The sequence below is a fragment of the Pezoporus wallicus genome, unplaced genomic scaffold, assembly GCF_028554395.1.
Source record: "Pezoporus wallicus isolate ANWC-B61680 ecotype Strahan unplaced genomic scaffold, APGP_CSIRO_Pwel_v1 contig_11175, whole genome shotgun sequence".
NCBI classification, from domain to species: Eukaryota; Metazoa; Chordata; class Aves; order Psittaciformes; family Psittacidae; genus Pezoporus; species Pezoporus wallicus.
Window position 1 is genome coordinate 687059 of NW_026641536.1, and position 16981 is coordinate 704039.

The window sequence follows — 16981 nt, forward strand, 5'->3', positions numbered from 1 at the left end:
GCAGAGCTGATGTGGGTTGTATGGGGCACGGTGGAGCTCAGCAGCCTCCATTGGACACTGGCCATATGAGCACTGTCTGTGAATGGTTTGGATGGGGAGGTGGTTCTTTGTTTATTATTACTACTGTGTATTAAACCAGCACCCTTAAACCAGTTTATTATTGCTATTACTATTGTGTATCAAACCAGAAACCAGTACCCAGCAGAAGCTCCCTTCTCCCTATCCGGTGCCTCTTCATCACATCCCTCCTCCTCCTCCTGTGGTCCCAGGGTGTGCTGCAGGCTTTGGGCTGTGCAGAGCAGCTTTGCAAGCTGGGGGGAGTCACCCCAGCAGCGCTTCCCTTGGGGCTGAGCCTGCGGTGGGGCTGTGCCGGGAGCTGTTGGTCACTTCCTTGCATTGTGTCTGCTCTTCCCCCAGCGCTGCTCCGGGAGGAGGTGGCTCAGCTGCAGGAGGAGGTTCACCTGCTCCGGCAAATGAAGGAGATGCTGACGAAGGACCTGGAGGAGACGCACGGCAGCAAGTCACCGGAGGTGCTCTCGGCCACCGAGCTCAAGGTGCAGCTGGCACAGAAGGAGCAGGAGCTGGCGCGCGCCAAGGAGGCTCTGCAGGGTAAGAGCTGCGCATCCCTCTCCTCACACCTCTCCCCAGCACCCCAAAGCTTCAGTTAAAGAAGGAGGGAAAAGCCAGGCTTTGCATGAGGGCTTTGCATAAGCTTTGCATGAGCTCGGCATGTGGGGTGTGTTTGCTGTGTGCACTGGGGGGGGTTTGGCTGCAGAGCAGCACTCCCCAGGACCCCCACACTGTCCTGCACTGGTGAGGGGTAGTGTGGAGCCAGGATGTACCAGTGTGCAATGACAGGCAGGGAAATGGGGTGTGAGGGTGTTGCAGCATGGCGAAGGAATTCCTTCATGGCTGGCTATAGAGTAGAGCCAAGAAAGCAGCTGAAATGCAGCTGGAGACGTTTGCAAGGAGGGGATGGGTTGGATTTGAGCCCCTTGGACTTGTAGGAGGTAAGCAGTGAGCTTGCTGGTGACTGCAATTTTCCTTACCCTGCTTGGAGTTATTAGGCTGGGTCTCCAAGTGAGGTGCAGGGGCTCCTCCTTTCTTCATGCATTGATCTGGCTGTTTTCCTGTGGTGGCCGGTGCCATACTCTTCCTCCCTTGCCAACAACTGCATTGCGAGCTGTCTGTGAGCTCCAGGGTGAACAGAGCAAAATGCAACACTGCAGCTTTTCCTCCCCAAAAATAAGCTGACAATGAGTCCGGGCAGGATGGTTTGTTAGCTGGAGCTGGGGGATGATCCTGAGCAAGGGAAACCTCTCGCTGGCAGCATCGCGGCTCTAAATATCATATCAAATCCCCAACATACCGAGTATAACTTCCACTTGTCAGCTCCTGTTTGTGGATTATGGAGAGAGGCTGTCAGAAGTTTTCAGGCTCAGAGGCTGAGCAGCACATGAGGAGCTGCACGGAGGGCAAGCCCCTGCCCAACACATCTCCATCCGGGATGCATGGTGGGGAAAACAGGGAATTGGGGAGGGGAGTTCAGAAGACTGGATTTTGTCGCTCGCTGATTTATAAAAGCAAAAAATCAGCAACAACCAAAATATCTTCACAATCTCAGTGCTCCTCTTCCCCTCCTCATGCCCCCAGTGCAGCCTCCGGCAGCAGGAAATGTTCTGGCTTTATCCAACTGTAATTAGAGAAGAAAAACCTTAATTAGAGAATATTTGCTGTTGTGGACAGGGAGGGGAAGTGCTGATAAAATGAAAAGCAGAACGATTTAAAGAGTGCAAAAAAAGGAAGACTAAGTCATCTAAGAAGCAGCAATAGGGTCACACACGCTTCTGTGGAGGGTAGTGCAAGAGAGTGAATTTGCCTTGAGAACTGTGAGCGTTACAGGAATACCATGTTGGGGTTTTATTAGGCTTTTACTGGCCGCTCTGGGAGCCACTGGGATTAGTTTTCCAGGACTTCTCTGCAGGTGTGATGGCTGGGAAGTGGGAATCTCAGCTTGCTCTTGGAAAGGGACATAACAAGAAGTGTATTTGAATTGATGCTTCTTCCATCCCTTCCAATATTGGAAAGCTTTTTTGTAAGTAGGAAGAGCTCTTTCTCTGTGCTGGATCTGGGCCGGAGGCACTGGGCAGCAGAGCAGGCTTAGCACAGCAGCAGATACAGAGATGGGTGATGTGGAGGCAGGATCAGCAGCTGGAGGAGTAAGAAAATCCTTTTTCCTTTCCATGGAACATTGTTCCTAGAGAAACTTAGCCAAAAGGGGAGGAAAATGGCCGTGACTGCGCCTGGCGCATGGTTGTGCCAGGAGAAATGTGTCTGCTGAGAGAGACACTTGGGGAAGTAATGACTCTATGTTAAGGTGGTGCAAGGAGCTCAGGAAAACTTGACCATGCTGTCCTGTAGCTCAGGGCTTTGTGTGGTTGTGTCCCACAGCCAGAGAGCATCTCCCAAGAGCAGCTCCCTCCTCACAGCATTAAAGGTCCTCGCTGAAGGATGCTCCGTGCCTGGCAGCATCGGCTGCAGCATCCCTGCACCTGCAGCAGTGCACTGGGTCCTGTGTAATATCATTAGCAGACAAGTTGTATGGAAATCTGTCACTGTTGCTGGCTCCGAGCCTGGAAGCGCGGCGCAGCCAGTTCAGATGAATATTGGCTCTCGCCGTGCCTTAGCACAGAGGGAAGCAGAGAGGGTTTGCCGGTGGGGTTTGCTTTTGAGGGCTCCCATAGTTTTAACAGCCTTCGTTCTGCACAGGGTCTGGTTTGTGATGGTCTGGATGGAGGAGGTGAGTTCATCTTCCCTTCTCAGCAGTGCATTTCCAGCTCCTTCGAGCAGCATTTAGCACAGGGTAGAGCTGGCGAGGAGCCCGTACAGTGTCTTCCTTGTGCCATACTAACAAGCCCTCGCTGTGAAGGGAGGGAGCAGGGGTCTGGAGCAGCACAGGATGCTCTGCAGGAGTAACTTGAGCAGTTTTTGTGTCCCTGACAGCATGTGCTTTAATGCAGCTTTATTGCACTGTTTTCTAGGCTAATTCCATCTCCTGCCCTTCTTTTTAATCAGTTATCATCCAAATAAAATCCCAAAGTGCTGTATCCTGTCATCCTCCTCGCCTGTGCTTGGACAGGGACTTTAGATTGTGCTTACAGTGTTAATGCGGTTATTTTCTTCCCTAGCTGGAAAGGTATGGATGTGGTCTGGCTTCCTGATGCAGAGATCTCGCATGTGGGAAGTTGTAGACAGCTTTATTACTGCTGGTCCTGCTGCGGCAAGGGACCGTGCCCGAGTGCCTGGAGGGCTCAAGGAGCCTCTTGGCTGGGTGACATCTATGAGCATGTGGGCTGATGGCAGAAACCCCATTTCTAGGAAGGTTTATCCAGTATGCTGGGGCTCGCCTGCAGGGTTATCGTGTGGAGAGCAAACCTGGTTCCTGTTTACTTTTTGAATGCCAAGGTAGAGACCTCAGGCTGGCTTTCCCTGCTGCTCGGGAAGGCGTGAACTGACATCTGCTCTGCAAATGGGCTGTAGCCTTATCTCCTCCTTCCCAAACTCATGGCTCGGAGCTGTGACACCCCCCCACACACACACTCCATGGGGATGGCATTTGGGCTGGAACAGGTCTCTTACAGAAATCCCCAGCACCCCTGGCTGGCTGCAAGCAGGGGGGTAGGTAGCAAAGAAGTGGGTGGATGGGTGTCCTGGTGGGTGGGTGTCTGGCAGGTGGGTGCCCCAGCGGATGGGTGTCCAGCCATGGACCCAGCTGAGGAAGCCCTCTCCACCAAAAGGATATGGGGCACTGCACAGAAAAACTATTCTACTCCTTTGAATCCCTGCCTTAAATTCCCAGCAGAAGTCCCTGACCACCTCGTTGCCTGTTGGGGGTCGGGTTTGGAAAGCTCTTGGCCTTGCAGCAGGGTGTTTCCAGGTGAATTCCCCCAAAGTGAATGACTCACTTAATTTCTTCCTGACATTCCACACTGTGCTCGAGTTTCCTGCCTGCACCACAGCTCTGCACGCCCCGAAGCAAGCGCTGCTCTGCCTGATGCTGCGGAACACTGACGTCTTCAGTGGCAAGATCTTCTCTGCAGATGGTGATGTCTGCATGTGCCTGCTCCATTACAAAGCAAGGAGTGGTGCTGTAGTTCCTGCACAGGGCTGACCGATTTTATGGCTTAGTCATAGTGACAATATTGAATTTCATGGTTGGAATAGAGAAACAGGAGAAATTAAATGAATGTTAATGGGACAGGATGGCGTGGGGCATCACTGAGGCTTGAGCGGTGTGTCCCTGAGGATGCCTTCCCCATGTTAGAAAATAAGTGTATGATTCAATAAGTGAAAAAGTCAGCTCTGGTCCTGTTCCTGTCATCAAAATCTACCTTGCACAGGGCAAGAGAAGTACTCACAAGTGTTGGGAGTCATAGGGAGCCACTCTTCAAGAGGTTTGGAGATGGGCTGCATCCACTGCCATTGCCCTCACTTGTGTTTGGGCTCTGCCGCTTCATCCCAGGAGCAGGAAGCCAGGCAGAGATGCTGTTTTTATGGTCTGAGCATTGCAATTTTCCATCTAGTATCACATTATCAAGGCAGTCAAACTAAGCATTATCCATATGCCTTCCAGGCAAACGTGGGCTAGATGGTGTGACCATCACCACCTCATGTTCCCTTAATCTAATATTAATAATATTGAAGGGGGGGGTTGGTATCTGTAGCAGCCCCTGGCTTGGTGGGGGTGATGCCTGGTTTTAGCATGCAGTAACTACTGTCCAGAAGCTGTTTGATGTTGAGGCCAGGCAGGGTCATGGAGTGGTGGCGCCTTCAGTGGGGACATCACTGGGTGGTTTCAGCCATGCTCTGGGAGTGATTAGAATGTGGCTCATTAAGTAAAGCTGGAAACCGAAGGTGCTGGAGGGGGGGGGACCTCAAAAGGAACCCAGTGCAGAGCATGTCCCATCATTGGCATCCTTCTCCGGGGGGAGTGTTGCTCTAGGAGACAGATCCTATGGCAGGAGGTGGGAGCTCAAGTAACAGGAGTGCAGGTCGACCTCCCACAGGACTAATGGTGCAGTGCCTGCATTGTGGGCACGTGGAGGGGGGTGTGAGAGCTGAGGGGGTTTCACACCAGCATTCCCAACCCATCTCTCCCATTGCTTGCTGCTGGGGCTGGTGCTGAGTCCAAGGGATCAATGGGATCTCTCCCATCACTTGCTGCTGGTGCTGGTAGGACTACACTCTCCATCAGCCGTGTGCTTCGGCTGGGAGGGGAAATGAATAATGCAGATAAGATAAATGCTTCCTGCTCATGGTGTGGGGTTAGGATTTCTGACTTCTCTTGTTGTCTTGGGTTTATGAACAGGTCAGAGGTTTTGCCAGAGCCCACAGTGCAGATGAGCTGTGGGAAAGTGTATTTAGGTATTCCTGGGGGTTGGGGTACAGAAACCTGCCCTGGAGCATCAGATTGAAAGGAAAAAAAACCATTTCACTTCCTTGGATGGCCCTGATGGGCAGTGAAAAACTCCTTTCTTACTCCCTGACTGCCCCTTCTGTCATGCCATGGATTGCAATAGCTCTTTTTCCCCACCAAGTAATTAGCTGGGCTTCTTCGCTAGGAACACATGAAGCTGCTGCACCAGGCTCATTGCCGGAGCTGCTGGCAGCCCCAGCTGCTCAATTCTGCCTAACTTTCTGTTTTCTTCCTGCCTCTTTCAATTAATTTCCTATTAATTGGGTTTGAAATTAAGGTCTCCAATGGTGGATAAATCTTCTTTAAGCTCAGGAGCTGATGGGTTCCGGAGGAGGGAGAGCAATGGTAATAGGAGGAAAAAGTGTGTTAATTTTAGCACATCTCTCAGATATGAACTGAAATAAGTGGTGAAGTGTCCTGTGGGGTTAATAGGGAAAAACCTGCTCTTGCAATACCCAAAGTCCATCATCTTCTCACAGCACTGGTTGGTGTGAATGCTGATAAATAGTCAACCTTTGGAGACATTGTGTATTCTTCTAATAGGATGCCACCACTGATTAAAGCAGGTTGTATGCTGTAGGGGACTTGTTATTTGATGAAATTAATTCAGAGCCTCTTGTTGCCTCCAGCATACGAGAGTGCAAATGTGACTTAAACTGTCCTAAGAGCCTCTCAGTGCCCTCGAGGAAATTAAAAGTGCATATATTTATGTGTTGTAAAGCGTTTAATGCTTAAAAATAGAGGGGGTTTAGCAGTGTGTTGTCCTACCAGGACAGGTCTGAGACCAGGGTTAAGGGAGGCAGAAATTCCACCTTGAGAGGCCAAATCACTTAATGTGTCCTCAGGCCATGGCCGGTGTGGTCAGGTACTGCTCTCTGGGGGGTCTGAATCTCACCCCAGGGTGGCTCAGTCAAATTATCAGTAATTCTTGTCTTTCAACAAGTTTTGAGGTCCTGTGAAATAACCGAGCAGGGGAGGTGGCTGTTAAACACACACGAGCAGTGGGAAAGGGCTTTGCTATAAACTTCCATGTTGTCCTGTGTGCTTATTTTTAGAGGGTTCTGTAGTGATTACCCAAGCTGGGAAGAAAATAAGGCAAGTCCTGATGTTGGAAGGGGCTGAGTTGTCCCTGGAGGAGTCATGTTCATGGATGTGGAAGAGTCACAAGCACTCCCTGTCATGGCACAGCCTGAATTGTTAGGACATTTCTTCACTGGTTTATTGTTTTCTGTGTTTTGACTCTTAATGTTGGTCCCGAGAATTTCGTCTGGGTTTTAACAGATAAAAACCTCTGTTGTCCCAAACATCTCCCTTTTCTTCCACTACTGAGTCTGATTTTCTCCCCCACACCTTTTCCTCTGCTAACCTGCAAATCCTCTCCCTTTTCTACTGGCTCCATCACAAGCACTTGCTTTATTTTGCATCTTCTCTGTGCACAGAACAAGGCTCCTACCTGAGTCAATACCTCCTTGTTGTAACGAGCCTGGTGGCTGCAGTGCACGTTTAATGACACCACTCCCCCTGCTTCTGTGTGGGTGGAAATGCTTTTAAAATGCTTTTATTGAGTATTTAACAGAAAGTAGATGGCAGGGACAAGGGTTCCCACGTATAGGAGAGTGGGAGCAGAGCTCCCAGGCACAAGATTTCCTGTGCTGGGAGAAGGCAGAACCATGAAGCCAAAGATACCAAAGGTGCTCATTGCACAAAGGAAACTGATTTCCTTTTAAGCATGTAATGATAATGGTTTTCCTATGTTCTTTAGTCCATTTTTTATCTCACGTAAGGAGGGGCTCAGAGGCACGTTATAGTGGGGTTTAATACCAAGGTGAAGTGACTTGTTATGGGAATGGGGTAGGGATTGCAGTGAGGGCTGAAACACTTGGTGTGGGTTTCTTTAATAGGAATAGGTTGGACCTGTGCTTGTACCTGGGGGTGGGTTCCACTCATGATGGTGCTGTCATCTTCTGGTGACTTTTGTAGTACAGAGAGCTCTTGGTGGCTTTGGGGATGGCTTTTCTGGTGAGTTTGAGGCTTTTAGTATACTTCTTTTAATATAGAGGGACAAATGGCAATGCACTGAGTGCAAGGAGTGTTGGAGGGGCAGAGGGTGTTTCATACTATCCCACCCCCTCAAGAGCAGCACTTCCTCAGGGTGGAAAAGCATGTGAAGTACTGGAATGAAAAGCAGTATTTGTATTCTGATTCCGAAATTGGGTATGGGTTTGGTGGGATGTATCTGGAGCAGGATGCCACAGGACAGTGCTGCCAAGGACCAAGTTTAAGTCTGGGCCAAGCAGTTAATGTGCAGATATTGTTAAGCCCCTGTCTGACATGGTATTCCTGGAATTCTTACTGGTTTTATCAGACTCCCAGCAAGCAGGCCCTGTGTCAGGCCTGCGTAGAAGTGGGGAAACATGAAGGTCTTGGTCCCATGCTGTGGTATCCTGATTCCCCTCATCCCCAGGCAGCAGCATCCTCAAGTTGGAAGGGAGCCATGCCCTGAGCTCGTGGGAGCGCTGCTGGAATCTGCCTCAGTGCTAAAAATAAACCTCTTGTGGTTTATTTATCCTGGAAGGGAGCAGCAGGTTTTCCTGTGCCGGGATCTGAGGCTTTGGCAGTGGTTTTGTTCCTGGATCACAGAATCCCAGACTGGTTTGGGACCTTAAAGCTCCTCCATCTCCAACCCCTGCCACGGGCAGGGACCCCTTCCACTAGAGCAGCTTGCTCCAAGCCCCTGTGTCCAACCTGGCCTTGAACACTGCCAGGGATGGGGCAGCCACAGCTTCTCTGGGCACCCTGTGCCAGCGCCTCAGCACCCTCACAGGGAAGAGCTTCTGCCTTATCTCCAGCCTGAACTTCCCATTTCAGTCTGAACCCATCACCTGTTGTCCTGTCCCTGATGAAGAGTCCCTTTCCAGCATCCTTGTAGCCCCCTTCAGACTCTGGAAGCTGCTCTGAGGTCTCCATGCAGCTTCTCTTCTCCAAGCTGAACAGCCCCAATGTTCTCAGGCTGTTTCCATACAGGAGGTGCTCCAGCCCCTGATCATCCTCATGGCCTCCTCTGGACTTGCTCCAACAGCTCCCTGTCCTTCTGATGTTGAGGACACCAGAACTGCACACAGTGCTGCAAGTGAGGTCTCACAGAGCAGAGTAGAGGGGCAGGATCACCTCCTTCAACCTGCTTTGAATCTGCTTTTTCAAGGGCTGAGCTGCCCCTTGGAGGGTGGGTGATGATCAGGGGCCATAGCAGTGATGCGATGGGCATGTTGGGGGCATTCATCATGCAGATGAATTTTCACCTGCACCCAGCCCCTGGGGTGATAATTTTGGTACTTTCTCCTCAAATAACCTAATAGGTGGATGCAAGGGGCTGCTGTGTCCATGTGCTTGAGCTGTTGTCTCTCCCACAGCCATGAAAGCCGACCGCAAGCGCTTGAAGGTGGAGAAGACAGACCTGGTGAGCCAGATGCAGCAGCTCTATGCCACGCTGGAGAGCCGGGAGGAGCAGCTCCGTGACTTCATTAGGAACTACGAGCAGCACAGGAAAGTGAGTGTGGGTGCCCAACACCCTGGGCTGGTGGCACTGGTGAGCACGAAACCTGGTTTGAAGTCAGCCAAAACCCACCAGAGCCCCAGATTGTCTCTTGTAACTGGGCAGATGCTCCCCTCATGCAGGGGCTGCACTGTGGCAGGTTAAGGATAAATAAATACAGGAGGAAATCAGGCCAGTGAACCAGACCTGGGAAATTCCATGTCATTTTAACCAGCTGCATAGCAGGCATCCCTGTCTGGATCACTGCTGCATCCCTGAGCCCTGCTTCTGTCAGCGCAGGGCTCTTAACGGTACCTGAAGGTACCATTCGCCCTTTGGCACTGTAAACAGCCAGAGCATCCCCCAGATGGTTGTGGCACAGTGGTCTGTGGTACCACATGGGTTTCCCCTTCCTGATGGCTTCCCCATGTTCCTGCAGGAGAGTGAGGACGCGGTGAAAGCCCTGGCGAAGGAGAAGGATCTCCTGGAACGGGAGAAGTGGGAGCTGCGGCGGCAAGCGAAGGAGGCGACGGACCACGCCAGCGCCCTCCGCTCCCAGCTCGACCTGAAAGACAACCGCATGAAGGAGCTGGAGGCTGAGCTGGCCATGGTGAGCCTGGTAACACAGTGGGCAGGACTCGAGGGTCACAGCTCAGCAGCTTAAGTGCTTGAAACACACCAGCAAGTTTTGCTAAAGTTAAATTTTTATTGCAGTGATGAATCTAAGTGCTTGTTGCAGTGCTTGTACGTGTGCGTTTCCTGCAGGAGCTGGTCCTGCAGGGGTTGTATTATTGCAACACTGGCAGAAAACAAGTCCATCACTAAAGAGGAACTGGATATCCTCAGTGCTGGGAGCAACACAATCGTAGAATCACAGACTGCTTTAGGTTAGAAGTGGCCTTAAGTTCATGCAGTTCCAACCCCCTGCTGTGGGCAGGGGCACCTCACACTGCACCTTGCCACCCAAGGTTCTGTTTGGCCTTGAACACTGCCAGGGATGGAGCATTCACAGCTTCCTTGGGCAGCCTATTCCAGTGCCTCACCACCCTCACAGGGAAGAGCTTCTTCCGTATATCCAACCTGAACTTCCCCTGTTTCAGTTTGAACCCTGTTTAAGTTTAAACAATTTGTGTGTTTCTTCGCAAAGGGGAAGGGTGGATTTGGGGCATTGTGCTGCTGCTCTGGGTGATGTTCACATGGGTTTCCACCACCACAACGGCCTCGATGTCCTTCCCTAGGCCAAGCAGTCCCTTGCCACGCTGACCAAGGACGTTCCCAAGCGCCATTCCTTGGCCATGCCAGGCGAGACGGTGCTGAATGGCAACCAGGAGTGGGTGATGCAGGCTGACCTCCCGCTGACGGCCGCCATCCGGCAGAGCCAGCAGACCCTCTACCACTCGCACCCGCAGCACTCAGCAGACCGGCAAGGTGAGCACCCAGCATGGGTCAGGGCAAGGTCATAGCATCCCAGCCTGGTTTGGATTGGGAGGGACCTTAAAGCCCATCCAGCTCCAACCCCTGCCACGGGCAGGGACCCCTTCCACTAGAGCAGCTTGCTCCAAGCCCCTGTGTCCAACCTGGCCTTGAACACTGCCAGGGATGGGGCAGCCACAGCTTCTCTGGGCACCCTGTGCCAGCGCCTCAGCACCCTCACAGGGAAGAGCTTCTGCCTAAGAGCTCATCTCAGTCTCCCCTCTGGCAGGTTAAAGCCATTCCCCTTGGCCTGTCCCTACATCCCTTGTCCCAAGCCCCTCTCCAGCTTTCCTGCAGCCCCTTTAGGCACTGGAGCTGCTCTAAGGTCTCTCTTTAAGGAGTTTTCTTCTCTCCAGGCTGAACCAGCCCAGCTCTCTCAGCCTGAATCCAGAGCAGAGATGGAAGGGTGAGGCGCCAAACCCGTTTTGGGGAGCTGCCTTACTCCTGCATGGAGTAAAAGATGGGCAAAATGCACCCAGGGTTTTTAGAGGGTAGCAGCAGCTTTGCACGGTGCCAACTTTGCCAGTGTGATGGTAACTCCCTGATGCCTCCTCTGCCTTGCAGCAGTCAGAGTGAGCCCCTGTCATTCCCGGCAGCCGTCCATCATCTCTGATGCCTCCGCAGCCGAGGGCGACCGCTCATCCACGCCGAGCGACATCAACTCCCCCCGGCATCGAACGCACTCGCTCTGCAACGTAAGGCATCGTGTGATGGAGGCTTATTCCTGCTGGGGGATGCTGGTGGTCCTCTGCTTCCCAACACGATGTTGGCTTTGGGGTGGGCGTGGGTTGGAGGTTTGCTGATCTGGAGAGCTGCTTCCCTGGGGGGTTATCCCAGCCCCACACTGATTCAGCTGCCAGAAAAAGATGGGTTTTGCTGCTGAGGTGGGGGATCCTGGGCTGTTTGGGCCTGATTCATTTGTATCCATCTCCTTCTGCTGCAGGGGGACAGTCCTGGACCGGTACAGAAGAACTTGCACAACCCAATCGTACAGGTAGGGCACAAATCTCTGCTTAAATTCTCGCTCATGAGACCCTTCCTGTGCTAGCAAGTACTTCTGGGGGTGCTTGGTGGCATCGATTTGTGCTATCCTAAATTATAATTCTGGGCTGTCCCAGATTTCCATGTTTTCCCCCCAAATCTAGGTAATGTCATAGGTGGTCACTGTGATTAGGGCATATCGTGGCCTTAATTGTTGTAAGGCACAGCCTGGATTAGATTATTCTTCTGTATTTGACCCTCAAATACTGGGTATTTTTGCAAGCCATGCACAGCCCCTTACATTCCTGGAGCTGAAATCCTGAACCAGTTGAATTAAGAAGCCAAAATCCTGGAAATGTGGGGAGGGGCCACCATACATTTCAGGAATATGACTTTTATTCTTGGTCCAGAACCTTAGCATTGCTTGCCTAAGGAAGCTGTGAATGCCCCAACCCTGGTGGTGTTCAAGGCAAGATTGAACAGGGTCTTGGGTGACATGGTCTAGTGTGACCTATCCCTGCCCATGGCAGGGAGTTGGAACTGGATGATCTTAAGCTCCTTTCCAACCCAAACCAGTCTGGGATTCTATAATTGCTTTGGATCTGGACCTGAGTATTTTTGGGACCCAGCCCCTGTTATCCATCATCCCTGATGCGTGGCAGTGAACGAAAAGCCTGGTACCTAAACCTGCCCCTCTCCCCCTGCAGTCTCTAGAGGACCTAGAGGACCAAAAGAGGAAAAAGAAGAAAGAGAAGATGGGTTTCGGCTCCATCTCCAGGGTGTTCGCTCGGGGAAAGCAGCGCAAGTCCCTCGACCCCGGCCTCTTCGACGGTACGGCCCCCGACTACTACATCGAGGAGGATGCGGACTGGTGACCCCCTGTGCTGGGCGAGCCTCTCCCTGGCCTCGCCATCACCCATGTACATACCCCAGCCCAGCCCCGCCTGTGGACGTGTTACCTGTTGTCTTGAGAGCGATGCAGCTGTGTCGTAACTTCAGTTTTGGCCCTTTCTCTTGTGTTTTTTTCCCCCCATACCAGTAACTCCTTTGTTGTCGCTTGAGTTTGTCACTTTGGGTTAAGTTTTGCCTTTTTTTGTTGCTTGGTTGGTTTTGTTCTTTTTTTCCTCCTTCTTTTGACAAAACTTGAAACTTGAAGGACTGCTGTGTCTGTAAATACCAGAAATATTGTGCACTTTGTGCTTGTGACGTCTCTTGTCCCAAACCCGCTGTTCTCCGGAGCCCAGCCCATGGGATGTCCTCACTTGGGGATGAAGGACCTGCTCAGCTGAGGGACCTCAGACAGCAAACACACAAGATAGATGGAGAAGAAGAATCTCTCATGTGCTGTGATGTCTTCCTGGCCCCCAACGGAGGTGACCCGGGCTGGATGTTAACGCCTGCCGGTCTGGAAAGAAGTGTTTGAACGTTCCTTTTCGTTGTTTTAATTTATTTGCACAGAGCCAGAGGAGTTATTCTAACTAAATTATTGCAGAAGTTTGGGGAGTTTTTATATTTTTCCACGTCGGATGGGATGGGGCGGGGAGGAGGAAGGGGGTGTTTGTACTGTACTGTCCTGGGAAGCTGCTGCCGGGGGAGCTTGGAGCCATGGACACCCCCCTCTGGGCTCCCATGGCCCCACGGCCGCAGATGCCCCAGGAGCACTTAACGCCTTGGAAAACACAAACCTAAACACATGCCAGGAAATTGGATGGGGGGGAGCTGGTGGGGGCTTTGCCCGCTGTTTTTCCTTGCTTTTTGGGGGCTCACCCTTTGCTTCAATCTGGGAATCCAGTGTGAGCTGGGAGCAGGGGGAAGGGGATATCCTGAGATATCCCTGTATCCCAAGACGGGGCCGGCCACCCCACTCCCATTTGGGGTGTTAACTGCCTGTGGGGGGACGGGGCAATCGGTACGAGTCCCCACCGGGGTGGTTTTGAAGCACAAAGGCCAACTTGTGCTTCCAAATCCCTTGGGAAATGCCCCAAAACCACCCCCCAGCGCGGCGGCTGCTTCCCCTCTCCACTAACATGCGCCGCGCTCTGCTTATGCCAAGATAAGTACCTTATGCTTTAATGCTTACGATATAATTTTAAGCTCTTAAAAACAAAACAATGTATTAAGATTTATTTAATGATGCTGTAACAGTGTATTATTTTTCTTGATTCCCATTCTGGTTGAAAACAAAGAGGGGTATTTTTGTCTTAAATCACCGAACTGAACTGCCGATGCCCTTGCACTGTGGATTCCTGCTACCGGGATGTTACAGAGAGGCCATGGGGAGGAAGTGAGTGAGGGACCAGCGTGGGGCTGCAGGGCAGAGATTGCCCCATGGCATCTTTCTCTGCAGAGAAGCGTTTTTGTATGTTTTTGGGTTTTGTTGGTTTGGTTCTCCTTGAGTTTCTGTAACTTAAAGTACCAGCCACCTGAGCAGATGAGCAACCTCTGTGTTATCCAGTAGTTTCCTTTTGCATTTCAGCTTTTTCTTTTTTGTTTTTTTTGTAAATTAGGAAATAATTCTAAAAAAATTACTAAGAGGATGATTTATTTAAAAAAAAAACTTGGAGAAATAGCATATGAATTATGGGTAACATTAGATTTAACTTTTCCCCCCGTTAGTGGGGGAGAATCCTTGAAGGCATGGATGCAAATATAAAATTATAAAAGATCTAAATAAAGCTTATTTTAAAGTATGGAGGAACTCCATGTGATTTAATTGCTGATCAGACAAAGACCCTGGGCTGAGCTTGGTTGTGGCACTGAGCACAAGACAAATCACCCTTGCCCTGACTGAATCAGGGGTCCCTGGGGTGATGGGGGGATGCAGGAGAGATCTGCATCTTTCTGCACCAGCTCTTTCCCAGGACCAGATGCTGGCCAAGTGCTTTCACCTGCATGCAGAGATGGGGCCATCAGTTCATTTGGATGAAATTGGTATTTAAGGATTTAAGGTAAGCAAAGGTTTGGGAATGTGGGGGAACAGGCGTATGTTTTCCTCAGATGTGGAAGATGTAATGCTGAGGACCAAGAGAAGCAGGTGGGACAGAGAAATGAGAAGATTTTGTGTTGTAATGTTTGTTAGTGGATAAATTATTAATTTATGATTGGATGTTATTATTAATATCAATAATGTTAGTCCAGTGTCTAGATTCTGGACAGGGACTCTTTGTCAGGGACTGTAGCAATAGGACAAGGGGTGATGGATTCAAACTGAAACAGGGGAAGCTCAGGTTGGAGATAAGGCAGAAGCTCTTCCCTGTGAGGGTGCTGAGGCGCTGGCACAGGGTGCCCAGAGAAGCTGTGGCTGCCCCATCCCTGGCAGTGTTCAAGGCCAGGTTGGACACAGGGGCTTGGAGCAAGCTGCTCTAGTGGAAGGGGTCCCTGCCCGTGGAAGGGGTCCCTGCCCGTGGCAGGGGCTGGAGCTGGAGGAGCTTTAAGGTCCTTTCCAGTGCAGACCGCTCTGGGATTCCATGAAATGGTATGGATAATGAGCCTTTTTTTTTTTCTTTAACAGAATCATCCTGTGTCTGCGAGCAGAGGCAGAACAGGTAAGAGCCACCGTGGTCTGAAACGGGGAGAAAAACCCACTCCTGGGAGCCAGTTGGCTTCCCACCTCATCATCTGGAGCTGTAACGGCCTCCTCGGTGGCTTTCATCCCCTCCAACAGCCTGTCCCCCTTGCCGAGGGCAGGCCAGGGCCGAAGGAGAGCCTGTCCCTGCTGTGCTGCTGCATCCCTGGCCCGTCCCACAGCATCCCCGCTGCAGCGTGCTGCGATGCTGCCATCGTGTGAGCACTCCCTGAGCCTGGAAGACCGGTGGGGAGGTGTTTATTTTAGGGCTGACTCGTGGTGTTTGTGCACTTTGCACCCATAACGTTGCTGTGCAGTCACGAGTGTGTTTCCTGGTGAGGACTTTAGACCAAGAAAGGAAAATGTCACCGCTCTGTAACAGGGCACAGCGTTGTGCCGGGGTTGTTGCACCTAAAAGCACCATTATTTCATCTGAACACCTCTCCCTTTTTACCAGTTTCCTTGAATTATAAGGAATAGTCAGTCCCCTCCAAACCTTCATTGGCCTAAGCTGAATCATAGATTTCATTAACAAATAATTTGGTTCTGCCTCCTTGGCCACTAATACATGAAGCAGCAGACATCCCACTGCCGACCGTTGAGGCAGAGCCTCTCTCATCCTCATCACCTCTTTCTTAAATATGATTTAGGGCAATTTTTTGCTTAAGCACATCTATCCAGTTCATGTTAATCCCTCGTATGTTCAACTAAAGACTTTTCCTTTAAAGTGTTGTAAGAAATGCTTAATTTAAATCTCTCTGGATTTTTATATCTAGATTGTTTTGTATCTAGATTATTGTATCTGCTGCATCACCTTTGGGTAGGAAAGCACTGATTTTTGTATAAAAAAGAAGTCCAAATGAGATGAGTCTGTCACGAGCTGTCTTGTACAACACCACACCGTGACTGAGTCTACTTTCTGTTGCCTCTCTGTGCTTACTTCTGCATTCCTCCAAAGTCTGTTCTAAAGTCACATTAAAAGGCCTTGTGTCACATTAAAGACTCGTTTAAAACCCCCTGCAGAGCACACAGGGACTGCAGTGCTCCTTCCCAGCCTGAGCTGGTCCTGGTGTTGTCTTTGGATGATGTTGTAACTGTCACTGGGCATTATAACTGTGCGTTACCTGTCATGCTGCCACCATGCACCAGTGAGCGGTGTATCAGGAGGGAGTCTGAGGTGGCAGCAGGGATGAGTCCCGAGGAGGTTTCCTGCCTTGGCACAGACTCTCCCCATGCTTTAGGCAGGGGAAGTCACCTCCTTGGGCTCAGGTTTTACATCCAGGAGCTAAAGCTGCATGTGCAAGTAGCTGAATAGATCGTCAGGGTGGTTGGTGGGTCATGATATGTGGGTGATGGGCGACATGAATGGTGGCATCTCCCCAATGGTGTCGAGGGCCACTGCTGAGGCTGCTGGAAATGTGGAGATATTCCTGGCTTTCATTCACCCCTTTTCAAGGTGTCTTCAACTCTTACTGCTTTGTGTGTACGAAGCCAGTGTTGGAAATGCCTTTGTGTGAGTCCTTACCTGCAGGGAATGCAGCAGTGCCTGGAAGCATTCCTTGCAGCAGGAATCCCATGTGGCCTTTGGGACATCCTGCTCTGCCGGCTGTTCCCCACGTCAGCCCCTGTCTTCAGCTTCCCGCTGACCAGAGGCAGCCACAGGCACCAGCAGCAGCACAGACCGAGTTGCTCTGCACCATGCAGCTGGGACACTGAACTGCGCTCGGCCCCATGTCCAAGCAGCAACGTTTCCTTGGAGTGTGACGATGGCTGGTGAGTGATTTCCGGACATTCTCCCGTTCTCAGGCACAAGCCATCCCTCACCATCTGCTCCCAGTTCTGCAAGGCTGCATTAAACCTCTCTGCCCAGCTCTTGCTATCCAGCCACGGCACCACCGTTGCTCTCCTCTCCCAGCCCCGTGATCCTCAAGCCCCCAGACCCTGTATTTCCAAG

General features: G+C 51.2%; 2 protein-coding genes across 3 annotated transcripts in view; both read left to right on the forward strand.

Moving 5' to 3' along the window:
- KAZN (kazrin, periplakin interacting protein) overlaps positions 1-14152 on the forward strand; it is a 218301-nt gene extending 204149 nt beyond the window's left edge. For both annotated transcript variants that reach the window (XM_057424203.1, XM_057424204.1), the window contains 7 exons: positions 418-609; positions 8887-9023; positions 9448-9618; positions 10247-10436; positions 11046-11176; positions 11425-11475; positions 12170-14152. In XM_057424203.1, coding sequence (XP_057280186.1) covers positions 418-609; positions 8887-9023; positions 9448-9618; positions 10247-10436; positions 11046-11176; positions 11425-11475; positions 12170-12337 — 1040 coding nt within the window. In that variant the 3' untranslated portion in view covers positions 12338-14152. The remainder of the gene's footprint in view (positions 1-417; positions 610-8886; positions 9024-9447; positions 9619-10246; positions 10437-11045; positions 11177-11424; positions 11476-12169) is intronic.
- The window catches only part of FHAD1 (forkhead associated phosphopeptide binding domain 1), a 146571-nt gene that overhangs the window by 92597 nt on the left and 36993 nt on the right, over positions 1-16981 (forward strand). The window lies entirely within an intron of this gene.